This window comes from Stylophora pistillata, chromosome 1 (assembly GCF_964205215.1).
Source record: "Stylophora pistillata chromosome 1, jaStyPist1.2, whole genome shotgun sequence".
Taxonomy (NCBI): domain Eukaryota; kingdom Metazoa; phylum Cnidaria; class Anthozoa; order Scleractinia; family Pocilloporidae; genus Stylophora; species Stylophora pistillata.
Window position 1 is genome coordinate 43,611,930 of NC_142519.1, and position 24,683 is coordinate 43,636,612.

General features: G+C 39.0%; 1 protein-coding gene and 1 pseudogene across 1 annotated transcript; one reads left to right on the forward strand and one right to left on the reverse strand.

Moving 5' to 3' along the window:
- Nucleotides 1-2,932: 2,932 nt before the first annotated feature.
- On the forward strand, nucleotides 2,933-4,244 carry LOC148742685 (uncharacterized). The gene has a single exon (XM_088748107.1). The coding sequence runs from the start codon at nucleotides 2,933-2,935 to the stop codon at nucleotides 3,497-3,499; it is 567 nt and encodes a 188-aa protein (XP_088604233.1). The 3' UTR covers nucleotides 3,500-4,244.
- A 4,714-nt stretch (nucleotides 4,245-8,958) lies between these two features.
- LOC148742686 (uncharacterized) lies at nucleotides 8,959-24,323 on the reverse strand (annotated as a pseudogene).
- Nucleotides 24,324-24,683: the final 360 nt, after the last annotated feature.

Consider the following 24,683-nt stretch of genomic DNA (forward strand, 5'->3'; position numbering starts at 1 on the left):
TGGATAGCCCTGATTACAGAAAGGATTTTATCTTGAAATAAAAAACCCACCAACTTCTGAAAATACCACTGTTGATAATCTTTTCAGTTAGCTATTATATGGTAAAAAGGGGGAGGTCAAACGCCGACCTCGAACGTTTGCTCCTGCCCGGTTTTCTTTGACAATGAAACTTAAGACCATGGGAACTCGAGCAGAAGCTGTGGACATTTATTCAGCTGTGCATTGCTCCTTAGGCGGACCAAGCTAGTTGAATCTCAATTTGTAAGATTTCCTTCAAAATCAAGATATGTGGTTATAACTAGAAAAATTAAAAGATCGTGTCTTGATTTGATTGTCTTTGAAACTCTAAAAGAAGCACTTTGCTTGAAATTTATGCTCAGCTTTTTTGAGTGCGGAACATTGCTCGCAGGACGATCGGTTAATACCATGTTAAAACAGAAAATTCTTTGACGCGCTTAAAGAAACGGTAGTTACGATAATAATGTTCATGATGATGAAGATGGAAACGAAGTTTATTAAAGTGATTAGCTAACAATAAGACGTAGACAGGACTTGCGACGCGAAGCGACAGAAATCTTACACAGAACACAGATGCGCTCACGCATAGGTTGGTGATAAGTAACTGTAGTGCACATTTTAGTAATATGACAATAAATACTTTGCGGTTGGCACACAGAATGCAAGACTCTCTGTGAAACTGTACTATTGTCTCCCTTATATAAAAATTTCAGTCTTGCTATTAGGCTGAGCCACCAATATTGCAGAATCGTATCTTAGGCTTAGAACAGAATGTAACACCAGCGGATAGGAAGTATCACTACTAGCTACTTCCTCCGGATTGCATGATACATATACTCTGTAGTCCATTGCAGGTTAAGCAGGGGATCGCTGCAGGTTACCAGTAGCACTGGACTTCATCAAGGGCAGTGCAAAGGCCTGGTACAGACGCAGAACTTCCTAAACTACCTCCAGTCACCTCACACGGCCCGAATGCATCTGAAAAATCGTCAACGAGACAGAAAAAAAAGCCCTGTAGCCAGCCAAGCTATTTAAGTTGCTTAGCCTAGCTATAAGGGTGAGGACAGTGTAAGGGGCACAAAGGAACATTATTTAGATTTATCTTCTCATGCTTAGCTGTTGTTGAAGTGAGGTTGATAGAGATAAACTGTAGTTTTTACCCTTTCGATTAACATCATTATCAGAGTGAAAGTATTTAGCGTCTTATAGAAAAGGCGGAAAGGGTCACACGTCGGCTTCTCAAGATCGAACGGACACTGCAGAGAAATCTCAAGCTCAACGATTCATTCAAAATAGCTTTTAGTGCCATTCCTCTATCCCCTTCCCAGTCCTCGGCGGGCAAGAACTCGTACATTCTAATTTAAGACGTTTTTGTTATTCAAATTTTTAAACCTGAAAAAAAAAAGAAAATTTTCTTAACCACTGTTACAGTAATGTCATAAAGAAGAAGAAAGTGGCCCTTCACCTCAGACCAGCCTTAAAATATCAAACTAGTCACTCAAATCTTCCCTCCCCTGTATTATTTGTCCCTCGGATATCTAACCATTGGAATACCTATACATTGCGTCTCTACAACTTTATCAAGCAGTTTTAAAAGTATAAAAGAGCGGATTTTGAATCGTCCCAAACATATGACTGGTTGATATGGATTTTACTAATATTTTTTATTAAATGAGTGGTTGATCTACCAGCGGGTAAGTCGGAGTTTCTTTTCGATCGATACTTTTACGGGTTTACTTTATACGTTTGTAACAGCCCATGTTGCTACCACAGAAAAAGTCTTCAACCAGGTTATGAGTTGCTTTAATTGTAAATTGACTTACCTGTGGTTGATGGTTTTTTTTTTGTATATATGCAGCTTAAATCATAAAACTTTCTTTTTCAACTTGAAAGTTTTTTCCATTTTTTTCCAAGGTACTCGTACTCTTAGGGTTTCTGCCATCTCAGAGAAGACAGAGTATGTCTCTAGTTAGGAAGACCGTTACAGTTAACTTGCGTGGACTGTGCTTCGTGCTTACGTGTTTATGGAGATTTATAGGCGCGTGAGTGTCTGTGTGTAACATTTTAACGTGTTACCTTTTCGCGATTCGCGTTAGGGTTATAGTGAAAGGTTATTGGAAACCAGCGGGTTAAAAATGCTTTATCTGTCCTCACGTCGAAAGATTTGTGTTGCTTGAAGAGGCGTTCAAAAGCAGTGGTGCCCAAAACTTAATCAATAATGCACACGCTTCCATGAGTAGGAATAAGTTGTCAATTTTGAATACATGTATTGGCTAAAAGCACGTCAATAAAAGCCAAACAATGCGGATGTTGGGTGGGAACTCATTTTCTCTGTCAACTTTCATGCTTGCCACCACTGTTTGACATTTTACTGGCTGACGATGTTATAGTTTCGTAGCGATACTCACTTAGTAAGTAAGAAGGTAAGTATGGCCTGGTTTATACGTCGCATTAGAGACGAATTTAATTCACACGAATTTAATTCCAGCAATTTTCTTCGACACTAAAGCGACGTCTAAAACGAGTTAAATTCGTCTGGCAAATTAAATTCATCCTAGACGTTTTATCCGTGTGCCCCAGACGGATAAAACGTCTGAAATGCGTGTCAGTTTTATACGTCGCTTTTCAGTCGCATCGAAGTAAATGCATACATTATTTTTCGACGACATAAATTATTCCACCGGTTAATTTTAAGCCCACGCTTACAGTTTTCACCTGCATGGCATGCGTAAGGGAGAAGAGTTCCCGCGAAAATAGAAAACATGGCGACTGCTGGAGCCCTTTTCCGAAAAACGTTCAGTCAGACTCGTTGGTCATGCGAGGCTAAAACGAAATACAGTTGTATTTCATGTGACAGACCTGTGTGTGTTCGTTTGGAATGTTCTGTGGCTCAACTGGATGAGTACGCGGAGGGATGGGAGCTGGGGAAGCGAGTTGGGTACTGTCTTCCTTGTGCAAGAATTTATACACGAACATCCACTCCTCGGAGCCCAGAAGCATCTATCTTGGTAAATTGGTAGATGAAACATCTTCGCTATCGAAACAGAATGATCAAGATTCAGATTTAAGCAGTGACAGCGAGGAAAAGGAGCCACAAGTCCCCAACAAGAAACGCAGAAAGCAGCCTGAAGATGGTCATAGCGAGAGCCCTGAGGAAACCGCGGTAAAAGTGAAGAAGCGTGGTAGAAAAGCAACGTGGTTGGAGACCCAGATGACCGACATGGTAAACATAATCGTCGATGACGACAACATTCTTCGGAAGCTGGTTTTCACGAAAACCAAGAAAGCATACAACACTGAGGTTTATCAGTCTGGGTTAAATAAACTGAACGAACAATGCGAAGATTCATTCCCATTCACAGTGGAGCAGATGAGAACCAAGTTTAAATGGTGTGTAGCCACATGCAAGAGGATCTGTCTGACCGTAAAGACAGCAAGTGGAGTGAAGAGGCTGACTGACGAGAAAGGATATGGGAAGTGATTCGACTCACTCTACCCTATAGTAAAGTCACGTGATTCATGTCAGCCTGAGCAAGCTCGTGAACCTTCAGCCAATGAGAGTAGTGCCAAAGAAATCATTGAGAATGGGAGCAGTGATTTCAGTACTATCCAAGGAGCCTCCTGAGAAGAGCATGTTTGTACCAGTTAAGAAGAAAGGTAGAAAACATAAATTAGACCAAATTGCATCAACTGTAGATTTAATAAGATCTGTAATTGAGAATGACCCAACGAAACACCTCTTGGAAGGCATTCACGAGGAGATGAAACTAGCAAGAGAACAAGAGAAAAGGTATTTGGACATACTGTTGGGTTCAGGTCACCACCCCTTCCAACAGTATCAACATCATGGTGGATATAGCAACGCACCTATGTTTTCCAACAATGGTGTGCCTGGAAACCAAACTCAGACAGGGATTATGTACCCCCCTGAGACTGCTGATGGTTTCACTCAATACTTTTATTGACTCCGGTTTTCTGACACTCGCATGTTTAAGAATTTGTTGAACAAAAAATGCAAGATCTATTTCTGTTGCACTTTCTACTTGGTTTAGGCTTATACTTCTCATGAAAACAGTGATTTTGAAAAGAGCGAATACTCCTTAAACAACATTGGAGGACTTTGTTAATATGTTTTATTTTGTTTCATTAACAAACATCTGTTGCAAATGTAATATTTTAAAGAACTCAAAACAGCTATAAAGCAACAATAAAGTTTGGCTAACATAGTTACCCATGTTTGTTTCCTAAGGCCTTGTCAAGTGGTAGACATGTTGTAGGTAAAATCTGTTCTCAGGCTAAGCTGGAGTTTCCTTTGTTTCCTTCAGGCTTGAGACACCACACAACATTTATTCAACAAGGTATAATCTCCCTAACTCAGAAGCCCTGTGGAACAATTCCTCATAGTGGTTGTTAATATTATACTTGAGGGTAATATGCTTAAAATGTTTGCAGATTATTTCACCCTAAATTGAAAACTCAACTTTCAAAAATACCATAATATTTTTTTTGCCCTTCCACACTTTTGCATGAGCATTGTTTTCAATTTCTTGTGAGACTTTAAACTCTCGCCAGACACTGTAATCTATATTAAAAACATTGCTTATGCAAAGTTATGGAGGGAAAAAAGAGTATTATGGTACTTTTTGAAAATGCCCAATACTCAAATGGCTTAATTCAGTGGTTCAACAAGGTCGACAAGTGTACCAGCATATTCACAATCATGATGTATTGCATACTTTTTAGTGGGAGTCCCACCCCCTCATTAAAGAATGCTCGCTTCATTTCATAACTATATCAAGCAAACTCCCTTGCCAATAGGAAATCCCCACTTGACAAACAGCAAAAATTTAGAAGTAAATCAAAGACACTTAGTTTTCAGGTTGAACAGTTGATTAGTTATAGGCTGTTACTTGTTAGCTCTTTTTCAAGATCCAGCAAAAACATAAAAGTTAAGGCTGACAGATTACTGCCCTTCTTTCTCTTCCCAAAATTTGTCGAGAAGTGCTTTTCTTATCTCTTCTGCATGATGTGATTTATCCCTCTTCATGGTGCAGTTTCTTATCATAAACAGTTCTCTGACCTCCTTCCTGCTTCTTCTCCCATGTTGTGCTGGATGCTCTGTTATGTCTAACTGTGATGGTAGGGAATCACCCATGTCTATACAAACATTGTGAAGAACAACACATGCTAATGTAAGGCATTTAATGGCATCAGGTTGACAAGATGACTTACGGTAGAAAACTCTCCATCGACTCTTCAGCTGGCCAAAAGCTCTTTCTGAGACCATCCTTGCCCTGCTAAGGCGGTAGTTGAAATAGCGCTGTTCAGCACTCAGAACAGCATTGGAGTAAGGTTTCATCAACCAAATACGAAAAGGGAGAGCCGAATCCCCTAGAATCATAGGATAAATGTCTGTTCCTTGAATGTTCTGTGATATTTCAGGGATCGCTTTCTTTTCCGTGATATCACTCCATAGCTGTGTAGACTGAAAAATAATTGAGGCATGTGAATTACCTGGAAAACCTACGCTGACACACATGAATCTTGCCGCAGCATCGACAATGGCCATCATAACAATAGAGAATAAGTTTTTAAAGTTATGGTACTCTTTACAAGCTTCCTCTCCACCAGGTGGGCACTGAATTGCGATGTGGCAACCATCAATTGCTCCCCAACAGCAAGGAAATTGCCAAAGCTGGTTCATGTCTACCATGGCTTCTGTAAAATCCTGCTCAGAAGTTGGGAAATGATTTGTCACTGCCCTCCTCCATAAGTTTTTAACGATTGGCACGCAGACTTCCTTAACAATGACATCCACAGTTGCTAGCCCAACGCCAAACAATTCTGCTATTGTGTACAGGTAATCACCCCTCCCAAGCCGATAAAGACATATTGCTAATCTGCACTCCGGAGAAATTGGCACTTCAGTCAGCTGATCCTTTGTGATATCCTGCCTGATATTCTCTAATATATGGGAAAACTTGACAGTTCGAACAGTTCGGCCATGTATTCCAATCTTAACTAATGGAACTTCAGTATGGCTTACCAGGTCAAAGACCTTTTTGAAGTCAATAAAGATAAGGCCTGATACTTTATCACTATCCACGTCAAACAGAAATTTGTCATTGAGCTTGATGACAGCCGTCTCCGTCGGGTGATTCACGGTTGGAATCCTGATTGCCCTCGGAGAATCAAGCCATTATCTTGTAAGTAAGCAAGTAAAGAGTTTGCAGCGTGCCTTTCGATAACTGTAGAAATAACAGAAAGGACCGAGATTGGCCTGTAATCCTTGCAACTATCCCAAGCTCCACCTTTATACCTAGGCCCTTCGTGCAAAGATAAAAAAAAAAACAAACAAACAAAAGAGAAAACAAGGAAGAAAGGCGATTCGAGGAATCTGGGAACGGCGTGAGCGCGTGCGTTGGTACCAGGATCATACTCAAATGATGCATGCTTGCGTATGCTACATTCCCTCCTTCCGTTTTGTTTGTTGTAAAAAATCAAACAGCGAAAAAACAAACTAGAGTCCGAACTCCGTAGAAGATATGTAATTAAAATGATCACAACATTCGGTTTGAGTAAAACCCCTTTCACTTCGTAAAATTCCGAACTGAAGGATTTAAAATAAGCGTGAATGAAAACTCAAAGACAACAACAACCGAACGAAGACCTGTTGATTCGTCTCAACTCTTAGATAAACTGCTGCCGCATACGCAACTTTCGATCCATCTCCAAAACCGTGTAATTGAATTGAAATTACGCTCTCGTCTGAAAGATAACTTCTTTGGATCTGGATACATTCGGCCTTGACAGATCAGATAACCATTGCGAGTACCTCAAAGAAATTCCCTCGTCGAGAGGTTCATCCCAGCCATTTTTCAGTTTGCATAGATCTTGGAAGAGTGTCTTGATCGTTGTGAAAAGAGGTAAAATTAAACCAATTTGTGGATCATATAACTTGGCCACGACCTTGAGTAATGTACGCTTTTTCAAGGTAGATCTTTAGCGAATTCATCAGCCAGTCAAATTTGAAAACGAAAATGTCTCTTTCAATAATTTGTTCATGTTGTCCCTCAGCAGCATTGTTAAAGTATACAATCTCTTCGAATGAGGCCTTAAACTGATGATACCGTTAATCGGCGAGAGCTTGGATTTAAAATTTCACTTTTTACAGCAGTTTAAGGCCTCATTCGAACAGTTTGTGTCTTTCAATGTTCTAATTTAATCCAAGAATTCTCTTCTCACTTGAAGCCGACTCTGAACAACCTTGAACTACAAACTGACTCTCGCATGAGCAGTGTCTTCTCCGGATAACTTGACGACTTCTTTGACCGGTACTCCTTCTTCTTCGTCGATGCATTTCATCAGCCTTTCTGAACTTGAAATCCACTTCCTTAGATTGAAGCCAGCTTCCTTTATTCTTGATCTTGCCTTTTTGTAGAGCTCAACTGTTTCAGGGACACTGTCTTTCCCCTCATTGAGGTCATCCACATAGAGAGAGGTCAGGAAATCGCTCGCGAATTTGGGATCATCTGCTTCATACTTGGTTACTTGTTAACTAATTGTTGCGTTTAGCAGAAAGGGAGAACTTGTGACGACAAATACAACTCGGTTAAAACGTTTCACCAGAATGTTTGGATGTTCGTTCTCAAGATCGTCTATCCCAAGAAAGCGCAAAAAATCTCGTTCACTGAGCTCTTTAATCTGGACCATTCGGAAGGCCTTTTCGATGTCGGCCGTCAAAGTTACACGATGGTACCTGAAACGCATCAGAACATCGGGTATATCAGAAAGTAATGATGGACTAGTAGACTTGGCGGATACATCATGGACTATGCTCATTTTAGTCGTCAGCTTACCTTCGCGAGCAACTCGATGATGCGGTAAATAATGAACGTGACCAACTTCGACTGGTATGCCAGGATCAACATCGGAGATGATTCCTCGCGAAGATTGCTCTTCAATAATGCGGTTGTATTCTTCAAATAAACCAAGATTCTTGCTTAGACGTTTGGGGACAGAAGTCAGGCGAGAAACGGATTGGGCGTAGTTATCCAGTAGTAATGCGTGCCTTTTCTTCCAAGGAAGAGAGACCTCGTAGCAGCCGTTATTTAAGTGAACAGTATCCAAGAACTTCTCATGCACTGTTTCTTCTTGTGTTGAGACACCGATAGCTTCTAACTCACAATTTCTTCACTTGTTCACACCAGCAGGTCGTACATTTTCTTGTCGTTAATTGAGTCGTCAGATGTGAAAATGTCTAGCCGTAGCTCCATTTTCTGTCTTTAAAAGAACACACAACCCACAATTCCTCTATTCGCTCCGACGAAGGGCTAACGCTCGAAACGTCAGCTTTTGTAATCATTACGGTGGCCAGTTTACCATTTCAACTTTGTTGATATATCTCAATTATAGCCAAAACGAGGTTGATTGATCTGTGACATAGAGGTGTTGGCTGTTTGCAACAAAATTGACGTGTTTGAGTACACGTGCACTGAAGACGACTAGCCTTCTCGGCGATTTGTCTCATTTACGGTCATTGCATTTTTACTTTGAGCTGTATTTTCTGAGGTGAAAAGACGGCTGTTGGCTTTCTCACAAACTGACATGTAATGTCTTCCTAAGCAAATGCAGCCTGTCTTGCTTTGAGAACAATTCCTCACCAAGTGGTTGCGACGTAAACAAATATAGCAGCAGCCCTCTCCTTTCAACAGATTTCTTGTGGCTTCGATGTTAGTGACTACAGCAAATCTCGCGCTGGGGTGCCCTTGCTTACAGAAGGTACAAGTTAAAGATCCCTCACACCGATTAGCAAGGGCTGAAGGGGACGAAAACTCTCTACTTTTTCTTGACGGCACTGAGAAAGGCTTCTTAGGGCTAGGGGGATTGGTCGGGTTTGTTCCAATCGGCTAACGGTGCTCTTTCGCTTCAATTTCACGGTCAAATGCATGAAAGAAAACATCCAAGTCCCATTCTGGTTCATCCACAGCCCTTGAAATTATCAAACGCATATTCGGAAGTAATTTTTCCATTAGAAGGGGAATCAAAAGCTTCCATACGATTCAGAGTTTATTCTCTGGGTTTGCAAAGTTCAAAAGTTTGCTTCAACTCGATCATAAAGAAGGCGAGGACGTCTCAAATTATTGTCCGCGCTTACAGCTGATACTTTCACTAATCCCTCCATGTGAGGATCGATAATCAGCTGGGGTTGCCCAAATCGTCTCTTTAGAGTGGATTTGACTGAATCGTAGTTTTTCTGCTGTTAGCGGTAGCCCTCGAATGGCTCCTGTGGCTGACCCTTCTAAAAAATTTCTCAACTCATTAAATTTGTCAAAATCAGATAAACCAGGGTTCTCATCGACAGCAATTGCAAACGAGTCCTACAATGGATTGAAGGAAATGGGATCACCATAGAATTTCTTTAGATCAATCTTCGATAGTTTTGCCTTTCCGATTCCCAGACTTTCAGTAAACGAATTAGAATTAGAGAGAGGAATTGACATCACTGTATTTGCCGCCCTTTCTAGTTCAACTGCGTTTATGGTTTCGTCAATTTCCACTATCATTTGATAAATAGATTCCCTGAAGTTCTCAGTTTTCTGGATTTCATCTTCGTTATTCTCTTCTATCATTAAAGCCAGAATTTCGTCGTCCAGGGCTCCAAGGACATTAAATTTTTCGTAAGAGCAATCCGATAAGTTTTCAACTGATTCGCCAGAGGAGGTTCAAATTCATCGAATAATGCTTTTTATTATATCCAAATGTGCTTCGTAGACGATACAACTAACGTGCGAGATGAGTACAAATATCACGCGATATTTGCACTCCAGAAATATCCGTGAAATTCGCCCGCACTGAAACAACAATTTAGCGTTACGGATAATAAATCTCTTATTACACGTAGTGTTTTGCAGTATCGCTGAGTGTTTTTACTCGTTGTTTGTATTTTGACTAGCCCGTAAGGTGAGTCAAAATGCAAACAATGAGTAAAAATACTCAGCGATACAACACAACAAAACATCTAATAAAATATAACGTGTGATAAGCAGAAAAAAATCAACTACATTTCATCCCTACAGAGCTGTTTCGTGGTTGCCCACTCTTCAGGGGATTTTAACGACATACTTGATTTGGTACGAAAAGTGTCAAGTCAGCTGTTGCGTAGGAGGGCTTTGTTTCTGTTTCGGCAGAAAGAGACGAGTTCGTTACGTTTGTTGAGTGTAGATAGGTCGGGCCGGCAGATGATCAGGAATTTCTCGTTAAGGCATAAGTTGCATCGTTTGCTTGAGCTGTTGTAGGGCAGGTGTGAAGATAGAATGCGCCAGGTGATGGAATAGCCCTTGTTGTTGTCTTAAGTGTCCAGATGTGTTTATTGAGTTCGGTAGAGTTTCGGTACTTTGTGTGTCGAAATGATGAGGTGTGGTTGTTGTAGTGGGTCTTGTAGTCGTTTGCAGTGAGTCCGATGTATGAATCCGTCGAGTTGTTGTCTTCATGTATGACTGTAGCTTAGTAGATAACAGATTGTTGGAGGCAGTTTCCGTCTAGCGGGCATGAGTTCCTCTGTCGGCAGTTGCATTTCTTGAGAGAGTAAATTCTTAAGTAAGTCAAATTCTCGGGTCTCGGCACCATGTAAAACATCCAAAGTAAAAAAGAGAAACTAGAATCCTAACTCCGTAGAAATAATGTCATTGAAATTCACAATAGGTAGTTGAATTAAACTCCTTAAACTTGTAAAAATTCCAAACTGAGGAATTAGACAACAACAACCCAAACTAAACTCCGTACTGAAAATAAGTAAAAAAGACTAATATACAAGGGCAAAATGTACACGTCAGCCTCTTTTCAATATCAAGGCCAAGCCCAAAGTCCCCGACGCGATTGGCCAGTTCACAAAAAATCACGCGCGCTCAGCGTGAAAACAGAATAGCATGGAGGGGAGAAGGAAGAATTGAAAGTCAAAAAAGACCCAGAGTGTTATAGTGTTAGTGAACTAGGGTTTAATTAATGTTATAGTGTTAATGAATGAGGATTTAAATAATAGGAACCATCACTAGGTGTAAGATACATGACGTGAGAGGTCCCAGACTAAATATATATAGCTAAGTTGCATGCATATTGAGGTTGTGATATATTGCGTAACTGTAGTTTAGGTAGTGATTATTAAAGTTCGGTCGGCCATTTTAACCAAGGATTGGCGTCACCTTTCTGCACTAAGACACAACACAGAGAGCCTTCGTGAACAGCTGCAGTTTTACTAATCCCTCTCTGGGTTTCCTAAAAGACGTGAAACATAGAAACCCATGCGATCCGGACTTGGATTTCTCAATTGAAATCCAGCTTGAGGACGGTTCTCTCAACGTCGTATTCCGTTTTTAGATTCCATATTTTACCTCAAGGCAACTCCCTTGAAGTTGTTCTAATATCAAAGCTTTTTCCAAACTTGGTATGATTAACATTCGTGATATATACTAAAATAAATGGGGTTCACCGTGCTTGTTTACACGTCAGCAGGCTCTTTTATAGAATGGAATATTTTTACTAGTTCTTCGTTAAAAATTCGAATCCCCTTCATCAGAATTTAGCCTTGGTAACTTGAAAGACACAGATTTATATTTTGAAATTAAAGCTTCTTTTATTAAAACAAGCGGTATTGCTTTTTTTTTAGCTGTTTTTGATTTCCTGGTTGTGGGGATTTTGCACTTTTTCGAACAGTTCCGTTGTTAGCTTGAATCCTCGCCTTGGCCAAAATACACCAAGTACGAAACTATTTAAAAAAAAAATCATGTTCTACAATCAAAACTTTTTTTCTTCCTCAAATATGTTCTTTATTAGACTGTTCTTGGCAAACACCTGAAAAAAACAAAAATGGGTGTCACTGCGATTATTTCCTCACAAACTACCGTGAAAAAGGACATAGTTTTGAGATCGCGGTCATCCCATGTCACACGACGCTCCTATCGCCACATTTTCCCTTTCACTATCCTCTTTCCACAGCTGTCTTTCGCTTTCTAAATTTTTCAGACATGATTCCTTTGCCAACTTTTCAATTTGGGGCCTTACTTCCCTTTCGGGAGCCTTCAGCGTGGACTCTCCATGTGATGGTACATTAATAGATGACAAAAACTCGTTTACGTGGGTAGGACCTGGCCTGCGTGTAGCATCCCTATAAATATGTCGATTAACTTATCAAAAAATTGGCTAGATGTTAAATGGATACTTTTGTTGTGGAAAACAATATTTTTAGCAACATTAAGTGTAAACCTGCTGCGAGCCTCGTGTTTTCATCAAAGATTGGTCGCCCTCGCGCTGTTCCAGTGCTACCTGTCCGGTGCTATCTGTCTTTGACAGATATTTGTCCCTCCACACCCGGAGTTTGAGTAGCATATGTAGAGTAGTGATCCTAGCCCAGAAACTGTTTCTTTTATGCAGTCGGAGAGCCGTAGAGCTGCCCCACAGGCTTCACAGCCCCCGTCCAAAGCCTGAGCGAGGACATTTAACTCTACAACTTGACGGCCGCGAAGTGGAAACCCACTGCAGACTTCCGGATCACGCACTTTTTTTACATTTTCTTTTATTACGAATAAAAGCTTTCGCTCTGCCAAAGCGGCCCATTTCTGGATCTTGGATGTCGCAATGTTATGCTCAGAAAAGGTTGCGCAGTTCAAAACGAGGGAATCACCTTAAAATCCGAAATCTGGATTTCAAAAATCCAGATTTTCCAATGAAAAGCATGGATTTCTTTGAACGCGGTTTCTTATTTCTGATTGGTCGTGACTACCTGTCGACTCAATTTCCTAGCAACCACATTCAAAATGGCGGACGGCTTTGGATTGAGTATTGAAAGTATTTGATGTCGCACCGTATAGTCAGTTTTACATTGAAAGTATTTTGTAATCATTTCTCACTTTAAATTGCTTGTCAGTTCCTTTAATTAGTGACAAATGTTCTCTGGAAAACCTCATAACCAAATTCTCTTAACTTTTTCTCACTTATCATTTTGTAAGTTTTGTGTAAGATCTGTTTCCAACTAGAGTCAAAATTCACAAAACGTCTTGACCATCTTTTAATAGCAGTAGGTTCTGTCCTAATCTTTTCCTGACAGAAGTAATTTGTGGTAATCTTTACAATCTACATTTATAGTTAAAGAGATAACTTTGTTTTTAGACTGATAGAAAATATCCCATTCCTCTAATATATTTCTGTTTGTTACAGCAGACTTGCTTGTGCTTTTCTCTTCAAATAGTTTGGGATTGCAGCAATAAGTTGAAAATATTTTAAATAGTTTAGTTCAACGTTATGCGTATTTCCTTTGAAAATTTTCTAGAGATAAGAACTTACCGTCTCTATTTAATATAATAGTCCTGTAAGAAATAAATTCCTTTTTCAAACAAGTACTTCCAGGAAATAGATTTGCTCTCTATTGTAATTTCTATTATTATTGTTCCAAAGAATAAATTCACTATAATTGTAAACATTAGGTTAACCACTGCATAATTCCTTGAAATAGTCTAACATTTTGTTATAAAAAAGAGGCATTTTCTTGTCAAAGTGCTTAGAGTTGCAATTACATTTCAATAGGAAAGATAATCCTCCATATTTATTAAAATAACTATTAGGAATAGCTTGCCAGGTCTCATTTGTGAGTTTAGAAACCTGCCTAACCAGCTCAAGTGTAATGATGTTAACCACAGTGTGGACATTTGGGAAGTTCACACCACCATGAGAGAATGGCTGATATATTATTGCTCTTTTTACTTCATCTTTTTTATTGAAAATTCTATCTTGCGCTGTTTTAATAACTGTTTCAGGAACACTAAGCATTGAGGCCTGAATGTTTTTCTTGTTTCTTTTCCGCAATTACCTATAATAAATTACAGTCTACTTGTGAGGATCATTTCTTTGTTTGAATTTCATCTGCTGGTCTAATGAAATTTGTGTCATTAAAATGATATCTTCTGTAATAACTGAACCACATGTTCATCAGTCACCATTTGCTGATTATATAGGATATGAAAAATTGAATTCATTTTCCTCGTGTGTTTTTATTTTTTATTTTTCTTAAGTTTAGTTTAGTTTTGTTTTGTTTTTACAGAGATGACACAATTTCATCTGATGATCGAAAAATAGATGATTTGACTGCACTTGTCTAGATTTCTACGTAGAACAACCTTTGGATCCATTTAAAAAGGGTTCAAGTAAGTTTAACATGATCTTAGGAAAGATCATTATTTTCATTCAATTCCTTTCAAAATTGTGAAAATCCTTAAAATGGTGATGAGCATCAAGCCTCCAATAACTCTTGCTAAAGTGGTGCAGTGAAAAACAATTAATGTTTAATAAAAACCATGACATGTGTTATCAACTAACTTACTGACTCACATGTATGCCTCAGCTGCAACTAAATTAATTGGCAAAATTGGGTCCTCCACTAATTTCTTTCCAAGCTTACTGATGACAACATCATCTGTGTTTATCTCTGGCAGTAGTGTAACTGTCGTTCGTGACCCTGACCAAAAAAAGATCATGCTTCCTCTACATTTTTTATTTGAGCTTACTTAAAATGCACCTTTCAAACAGCCTGAGTAAAAACATGTATGACTTTAACAGACTTTCTCCCACATTTTCTAAATGCGAAAATTTAAAGGAATAGAGGGGGTATTAGTTTCTAAAGAAGCTGTGGTGCTGCGTCACTCAGGGTGTAACAAGGTAATTTGGTTTTATCAGCATAGTTGAAATCATAAATTGGCGACCGTAAAAGAGTTAAAAAGCTAGCGTTTGGAGCGTTAGCCCTTTGTCAGAGCGGATTGAGAAATTGTGGGTTGTGTGTGTGTTTATATGCAGAAAGTGGAGCTATGCTATTGGTGAGAACGTGGTGACGAGAAAAACAAGAATGAATTAATGGAATGAACTAACAGCGGTCGTTCATAACTATTAACAAACAAATATAACTGCGCGGAAAATTAGGAAATAGATACATGAAAAGACACTGCTATTTCAACTGAGGCAATTCAGTACCTTTTCAGTATAGTTATTTCCTACTTAATCAGACCTGACCATGATTTACATTTGTGTGAGACATTTCAAGTATACTTGTACCCTACATGAACAACAAGGAAAATTATTTTCACTCGAACAGTATACTTAAAGTGTAGTTCAAAAATGGTACTGCAGCTGTACTTAAGTAAGTGCAGTACCATTGAAGTATGATTGCAGTATAACTATTATTGATGCAGTATACTTGTAGTATACTTAAGGTAAACTTCATGATTTTCTTTTTTGGTAAGAGATGCGGTCGGAATTTTCCTTTTGTGACGTTTGTAGTGTTGACTGTCGATCAATAAGTTAGGCGCGGTGGTGACTCACTTGAACGACAGAAACAGGGTAACCACGTTTTTCGAAAAACTGGCACAGTGACATCTCTACATAAACGACGAAGTCCTAGAAACTGAGAAAAGGGAATGGAATTCTTGACATGAGATGGGTGCGAATATGAGTACAGAAAGTAGCTATGCTTGTGTGAGTTTGTAGGTTTGTGATACACACTAGTGCATATACCATTTTCTTTAATTGAAACTTTGATGTCTGAAAAGGATAAAGAATTGTCGGGAATTTCCTTGGTATATTTTAGGGCTGGTTGAAAGGAATTGACTGCGGTTGTAAATTGAGTTACCTCCTCTCTGGTAGAGGAGGAAGCGCCAATGTAGCGACCGCAGAGTTCAGGTTTGGGGCCATTAATTGGCTGAAAAATTAGTATTCGACAAAACCTACAAAGATTTTGGCATAGCTTGTTCACATTTTAGTACCCATGGCTACGCCATTAGTTTGTTTGAAATAATTATTGTCCCCGAATGAAAAACAATTGAGTGTAAGTACTAGTTCGGCTAGGCGAAGTAGTGTTTCAGATCTAGCTTCCTTAACAATGCGTTGATGAAAAAAATGTTTGAAGGCCAGAAGACCTTCGTCATTGGGAATGACAGTATAAAGAGGTGTAGTAGTCACAGTCAAAAGAAGTTTGCCTTGGCCGAGGAAATTAAAGTCGCGAAAAAGTTGAAGAGCGTGTTGGCTGTCACTGATATATGATAGTAAAGTTTTGACGATGGGAGCCATAATGTTGTCTAAATGGCTGGAAATAAGTTCAGTAGGACAACTGCGAGCCGAGACAATGGGTCCACCTGAGTTGTTAGGATTGTGAATTTTAGGTCAAAAGTAAATAGAAGAAGATCTAGGAGTGGTAACGATGAGATTTTTGCTGTGGCCGGCAATTTTTGTTTAGCTTGTTTAGTTGAGTTTGTTAATCGTATTTTTGACAGTGTTTTGATTAGTGGAAGTGAGATCTTTGTCAACCTTTTTATTAAAAGAGGTGTCAGAAAGTTGCCGCAAAGCTTCTTTTTGGTAAAGATCAGTCCTCCAAACAACTACTGCGCCACCCTAGTCGGCTGCTGTGATAACAATGTCTCTGTGTTTTTTTTAGGTTTTTTTAGTGGCGACCACTCTTCAAAGGAGAGATTGGAAAATTTGGTGCTACGATTGAATTTAAGTTTGTTAATATCGTGGCGACATTTTTTTTTATGAAAAAATCCAGTGATGCGAACCTGGCCCTCTGGAGGAGGCCATTTAGAATTCGAATCTGAAGAGTTTGGAAAGTGTATTTGTGCAAGGTGTTAGTGAAAGGTTATTTACAATTTGTCACTATTAGCACTGAAAAGCCTCATCGTGGGAGTGTTGAAATATTATTAGGATTTTAACTATTATTATCATGATTATCATGATTATTATTATCTTATTATCATCATCACCATTACTTGAACTTCATGATAACGGAAACGTGGTCGGAACGTTTTCACAAATTAACCATCTTTCAAAACCACTCGTCTTTAAAACACTTTACTGACGAGGTCCTACTTTTCTTGTCTTCTCTGTTTATGTGGTCTTGTTGCAGTTGAGTGAGAGAAGGAGATATCCGAAGAGGATCGCCAACTTCGGAGAACAAAAAAGGACGTCACTTGGCGAGTCTCACCTCCATTTCACACTTTTTCTCGACGAAAAGGAAAATAGGCACTGCTTTGTAGAGGTTTCAACGCTTTTGTCGGGAACGCGATTTTTCTTTATTCTCAACTGAACCCAACGATTTACACGGAGGACAAAATCCTCCTTCCTTTCGCACATGGTCTGAAAGGAGCGGTCGCTAATTGTCGTGGAGGGGTCGCTCGGCCCTCCGCGACAGCTTTGGGTAAACTCAGAGCGAAAGATATTAAAACAGCCCGTTAGAAGTGACAAAAATATTTGAAGTTGTCGATGAGGATTTTGTCTACTGATAACCAACGGCATCAATGAGCTCTGTTGCTCCGTTTTTTCCTTTGCATCTTGTTTGTTAAGGTGTCACAAGTTCTACAGACAAATTACAGAGCGTAGTAAAGCAGTACCCCTAGTATCACTTATTATTATTATTATTTCCTTTACCGTGAGCATTTTCCTTTTGCCGTAAGTCTTTTTCTTTTACCGCGAGGTTATTTCTTCAGCCGCGAGGCTATTTCTAGTGCCGCGAGATTATTTCTTTTGCCGTGGGGTTATTTCTTTTGCCGCGAGATTAATTCTATTGCCGCAAGATTATTTCTCTAGCAGCGAGGTTATTTCTTTTGCCGCGAGGTTATTTCTTTTACCGCGAGATTATTTCTTTTGCCGCGAGACTGTTTCTATTGCCGCCAGGTTATTTCTTTTGCCACAAGGTTATTTCTATTGCCGCCAGGTTATTTCTTTTGCCACGAGATTATTTCTTTTGCCGCGAAATTATTTCTTTTCCCGCGAGACGATTTCTATTGCCGCGAGACTATTTCTATTGCCACGAGGTAATTTTATATTGCCGCGAGGCTATTTCTATTGCTGCGAGGTTATTTCTATTGCCGCGAGGTTATCTCTATTGCCGCGAGGTTATTTGTTTTGCCGCGAGATTGTTTCTTTTGCTGCGAGGTTATTTCTTTTTCTGCGAGTTTATTTCTTTTGCCGCGAGACTATTTATTTTGCAGCGAGACTATTTCTTTATCCGCGAGGTTAGTTATTTTACCGCGAGATTATTTTTTTTGCGGCGAGGCTATTTGTTTTGCGGCGAGGCTATTTCTTTTGCCGCTTGGTTATTTTTATTGCCACGAGGTTTTTTCTTTTGCCGGCAGGTTATTTCTTTTGCTATAATGTAAACTCCGCCAACAAAGATGAAGTATATGTTTACGTTTACGTTGCGCACAGCGTTTGAATGAAAATAAAGCCTTGGAAAAGTCTTACATTTCAATTAAAAACCAGCGACAAATTCATGATGCGAAAAGGTCACAAAAGTCAACTCAATTCCAAAGGAGAGTCCACGCTAATCTCAGTGTCAAGTTCAAGGTCTCTGAACGTGAGTCGTTAATTGATCAGGTCACGCATGTTGCGCGGGAAAACCCCAAAAATACAAAGGAGGAGAGAAAGAGAAAACTGCCTCGAAATAAGTTCAATATTGGATTTAGTTTGTAGCTATAGTTAGTTGGTAGTGGGGAGCTCAAGATGGCTGCTCATGGACTTAGTTCTCTTAGTGAACTTTGTCTGAAGACAAAGTCTAAAATCTCGCTGTCCCGAACGACCAAAACAATTTGAAAAACAAAAAATGTGCTCATGAAGGTTTTTCTTTCTTTGGGCTGTTTGCAACAGAAACGGAGGTGATTTGTTTTACAACCGCATTTTCTTAAGAAAACTGTTAGGAAGACTGAAAAAAAAATGTTTTCTTCTGTGGTTTATAGAGGACATGTCACATTTTATCGCGCGATAGAAATAAAATATGGCGCGATGATTTGATTCATTATATAGCTGGCTGATAGAGCTGGCAGCGCCCACAAGCAAGATGAAGCGAAATCTTATGTTCTGATTGGCTACCCGAGGGGGCAAGACGAAGCGAATCGTACGTTCTGATTGATTACCCGAGCGGGCAAGATGGGCCCATCTTACCTGCTCTAGACTGCCCGCTTTCATCCCGCGCAAGAGAAAAAGTGCGTGGAGCGGACTTACAAAGTTCGTAACTTTTGGATAATGTCAGCGACGAAGTCGCCATAAGCGGATGCTGCTATAAAGTCTTTGACTGACTGCATCAGTGATTTCAGGAGCTGGATGATATCGGACAGTCTGATGCTAAATGACGATAAAACAGAGTTTCTTATACTAGGCACAAAGCAACAGCTAGCCAAACAGCCAGCTTGCGAAAATTCGGAGAGTGTCATGAACGCATTCAAAATAATTAACTTAGGATTATGTAATGCATTTTTTTACTCTCTTAGGATATGTCTAGTGTGTGGTATTTGTATCTATCACGTAATTCCTATTCTTTACTATGATGTAATTAACCTTTATTCTATATATTCAATAGTTTTCTTCCCTTCTTTTCTCGCACCTTGCATCCGTATTTAATGAAGGATTTGGCCACGGTTACGAAGAAGTGAGGTGAAGGTTTGCGAGTCACGAGCGAAGAGCCTGGATAAATTTGAGGGAACGGAGACTAGGCACAATATAATTTCTGACAAATTCATTCAGCAAAATCGTTCTACTTCACGGTAGAAAACCATTTGCCAGGGAACGGGTGTGCAAGAATCTACCAGACTGTGAACTAAAGGAAGAAGAGACAGTAACTTATTCAACAACAAGTCTGAGCGAGTCAAGTTACGAGAAGTGAAAAGTTGAAAACTGCAAAGTTTTCAGAAGACGGAGCAAAGTTGAAACCAAGGAAACGAGCAAAGTTGAAGACTGGTGAGACGGGAACCTGGTTGGAGAAACGGGAGTTTGGTTCGGCAGGGCACCGTTTTTTGGTGGAGCGTGGTGAGTTGTGGAAAAGACGAACACGGAGCGGAGTAAGGTTAAACCTAACCGAACTGAACTGAAAAAAAAAACTCTACCTTTTCATCGTAATAATACTCTTGTAAATATAGTTAGCGCATTCTAGTTTTAAATTATTACTTTCTTATAAACTCTTGTAAAGTAATTTAGGTAAATAATTTAGCAATTTAGTTTTATTGTATTATTGTAATTAGGGTAAATAACTTAGTTTATTGTTTTTTTGTTTTGTTTTTTGTTGTTGTTTGTAATTGTTAATTACCATATTGTATTACTTAAGGCTGGTTTTCATTAGCGACGGAGTGGGAGGCGGATTCGTAGTCGGAGTCGTAAGAGCGCTTATGACCCAGTGAAAATCGAAAAACGGAGTCGTAAGCGGAGTCATAAGCTCGACGGAATCGAAGTCGGAAAAATCAGAACGTTTCCATTTTCTTCCGATTCCGCTTATGACTCCGTCGCTTACGATCTAGTGAAAACTGCATTGTCAGAGTCGGAAGCAGAAGCGGAAGAATAAACCAATCACAATGCTTTATTCCAGGCCCGCTAAAGTACAAATTTTGGCGCTAAAGACAACATGGCGGACGAAGAGCAACTTTGGCTCCTATTAATCATTATTTTGCGCAGGCAGAGACAATACAGGAATAATATCGTTCGAAAAAGAAAGAAATTTTGGGTTCGTGATATCTATCGACGTCTAGCAGCTTAGGAAGAGTATGCTAACCTCATCAGTGAACTACGACTTGGTGATTGTGAATTGTACTTTCGGTAGGTTTCGACTATTTTAACTTTTAATTTCGTAATTTTACAGTCAAGCTCACACGTTTAAATTTGTTACGGCTATTTGTGCATTTTGGAAAGATGGAATCAAGCATTGTGATTGGTTTATTCTTCCGCTTCCGCATCCGACTCTGACAATGCAGTTTTCACTAGATCGTAAGCGACGGAGTCATAGGCAGAATCGGTGTTTTGCTTCCGACTCCGTCGGTTTGATTTTCACTAGATCGTATCGCTCCACGCTTCTGATTACGACTCCGACTACGACTCCGTCGCAAGTGTAAACCAGCCTTTAAAATAATAAATATTTCTAGGCCTACGTTTAGTTGCGTTGTGGCGTGTCTTCTCGGGCTTGTTTATGTTTCATATTTTGTGTACGTTGGAGGGCGCCCACCTTTGTGGGGCGGATTCGTCACACGGTGATAATTCTTTTTTATCAGAGCGACTACTTTTTTTTGACAAAAGATCAAGAATAGTAGGCGTTAAATATTCTAAGCTTCTCAGCTGGTCCACATTGCAGCTTCTAACAGTATTTATGCTTAATCCATTTACAGAAATTACATTATTAGGAAAGTTTTATTTGTCAAAAAAGTTTTCCAAATTTATGCCGAGAAAGTTCTGCCATTATGTCTTTATCTACAGACCCCTCTCAAAAAAAATAAAAACAATTTATTGTCACTATTTTAGTATTGAATGCTATACACAGGTGCAGTGAATAAAAGCATCGCTCCGTTTTCTTGAAATTCTGTTGTAAAATCGGTTGAGCTATCCCTCTTAACCTTTGAAAAAAAAATTAAAAAACATCAAGAAGAAGAAGAAAAAATTCAGTTGGCCTTAAACAGAGCTCGCATCGAAATCAACCACAAGGCCTCCGCAAGATAGAGATAATAAACTGTGATTGCCTTGTATAATGGCCGTCCCCTTTGTAGCAGTTGTTTGGTCTCGCAACTCGACCTGCTCTCTCTAAGAGTGAAGAACGTGTAATATAATAAGATGAAATAAAATACATCTTCTGCGAAGACCATCGGAGTGGTGAGTAAAACAAAAAACTTAAAAAACTAAAAAGTTCTTCCTCAGCATGGTTTCTATAAAAAACAGGGTGGTAGGTTTTTTTAGCTGCTTAAATTGATGCCTTAAGTATTTCATTTTTTACCCCTTAAAACTGAGTTTAATATCTAAGGAACACTTTTTACTGCAAATAAATGCAGGTTATAATTATTTTTTCTTGGCTCCACAGTGTTTTTATTCTCTTTTGTTGAGTCAAAAGCTGACAATGTTTTTTATAATTTTTTTTCCAGAGACCGTGTGTATTTATAGCAGGCATTTTTTCTATTGTGCTTTCAGCAAATAACCAAAGGCAAATAGACCGAAAGCAAAAAGGTCAGCAAAAAATATTGCGTAGCTAAAAGACGGTATACATACCGATCACAGTCTCTAAAAACCACTAACAAGCACCACAAGAAGCTGGGAACATCCTGATCATGGTATCTGGATTGTTACGACATTCACCCGTATCTGCCCAAGCCTTACAGGCAGGATGGTGATCCTCACAGCAGGACTCTCATGAAAAAAAATAAAGGAAAGCTATTTTGTTTTGTTTGATTTTGGATTTGCCTTGTTTTCTTGTTTAGTTGTTTTTGTTGTATTGTTTGTTGTTGTTGTTGTTTTTTTACTTAAATCCAATACTACAGAATACGGCTTAAAATGCTCTTCAAAGGACCGCCAGGGAGGGGAGGGGAGGGGGCTCGGAAGATTTTACTTATGTCACAATAAAATTGTGTCTGTTCCCACAACAAAGGTCTGAAATGTTCTTATGATCCTCATTCCCGCCACAGGAGATACATAATCACTGGTCCCTAAGGAATGACAGTCAAAGGTAGCAAAAGGATATTTTACAGGTGGGAAGTTGGTTTTGATTCCGATTTTCGTATTAATAGCACTGTGTTATCATACTAATTGTAGGGTCTCGGGACGGTCAATCGTCAGAGGAACCAGTCAATATTTGCCAGTGCTTTCGTATTTCTAATACAATTTAAATTAAGAAATCAGAAGGAGTAGTAGTTGTAGTATCAAAATCAAAATGAAATAATTGTATAAAGTAAAAAATAAATGTATGAAATAAAAATAAAAATAAAAAATGAAAGACAAATGAATAAGTAAATAACCAACCCTTTAACCTATCCCCCATGCATATATGAAAAAGAATAATTTGCCTCCACTTCAATGAAATGCTTGATTGTAACGAACGAGATTTGAATGAAATTAGGTAAGTTCTGGAATGAAGTGCTAGTAACACTCGATCATATAGTTTTTTAATTCCGCTGCATCAGAAAGTCCTTTTGTTAAATGCAGTTCGTGATTTTACTTCTCCAAAAAGGCTAAGTAGATTCATTTTCATCGATTTATTTCCAAAAATAATGATTGGAAAAGACTGCCTGCCGTGGTCTTCCATGGCTTCCTCATATTGTTCACTTTCTTAGAAGTAGAGGTTTTCTACTAATAATTGCTTAACCTTTCAAATCTCAGTTGAACGTTCAAAAATGTACACTGGTAGACCACTTGTAGATGACAAAGATTTTTCCTTCTCTTGTGAAAACATACTCTACAGGTTATTTCTAACACGTTGAACGGTATTTGAGTGGTACAATTTTGCATCAGTCCCACTGAGAAAGTTTGTTTTGTCGGCTCCTCGCCTGTCAACAGGGATTCCTAATTTAAAATAATCTTAAGGCTACTATCCCAATGCATAACAAGTTAATATAAATTGAAGCAGTAAAATCCTCACCACATACGTCACAGGTTCTGGGACACGCCATCAACTAAGTGATAGCTATCATAGCAATCATTATGTTGTGTCCCTCGACAATCTTGTTTGTCAAAGCATTCTGCGAAGAAAATTAATATTGATAATCCTACGTTTTTGTTTATTTGATTAAACGTGCTTAACACTCGAAAGTTCTTTGGGGGACATATCACCGATAGAAAACTTCAGGAAGACGTACATAACGTAGATTGTGTTTGGGTTCACTTTAGCAAGTTCATTTGTCATGATGGTGTTATGATATTACGTTGTTATGATGTCCTTAGCTCTTTAATTTGATATCGAAGGCCTAAGGAAGGATATCGTTGTGATCTGCCAGTTTCAAGTGAAGAGCTTATTACCATCTAAAATGGACTGTAAAATACATCTTCTTAAACCAGGTCACGGTGAAACACCGAAAAATAAGACATTTTTTCTTTGATCCTACACAACAGTGCTAAAAGATAACAGCGATAGTTTTTATCCCTGGAAGGGACAATCATCCATCAACTAGGAAATTAAGTCTGTTTGTAGTTCCTCTTGGTAACCTGCTCTGTAGACTCAGCAAATCTAAAAACATACCGTGTGCTGCACCTACAAGAAAAATAATTAAAACTAAATTAACTAAAGAGAAGAAAGTGGAACTGAATACTTGAATTAATTTTGCTCAGTGTCTTAGTTGTGTCGATAAAGAAAAACAGTTTTTTGCCCGTGGATTTGTGTTCACAGGAATGAGCGACTCCATGTTTCAAAGCATAAATCTTCTGCTCGTAAGGAGAGCAATTGATTTTCAAAATTCTCAAGAGGTCTTACGTATAAAACACGTCTCTTTCCCATTGTTGGCAAGACCATAACCCTGAAAAAATTTCTCAGCGTGACCCATACCGTTGATTCATGACATGAAATTCCACAGGTCACAGCGTTGTAATGTCATTTTTGAGAAATTCGGTATAAAAGCGACATACTTCAGACTTAAGAAATCAGGACTCCCCGGTGTAGTTGTTGCTTTGCGTGTGCGCATAATTCCGTCAGTGCGTGCTTGTACATGCATGCGTATGTTTATACTTACAATATTGAATGCTGCACATTAGTACCAATATAAGCAACAATAATCCAAACTTGGGAGACATGGTAGACAAATCTAGATAAAATAAAATAAAGAGATTATACGTTAGCCCATTTATGGGTTTTTGTGTTCTGTTGTAATTATTCTTATTGCGAGGAAAACATATAGGTAACAACA

Bases quoted from the DNA above. Each gene is read 5' to 3' on its own strand.
- LOC148742685 (XM_088748107.1), top strand. From the start codon at position 2,933: ATGGGAGCTGGGGAAGCGAGTTGGGTACTGTCTTCCTTGTGCAAGAAT.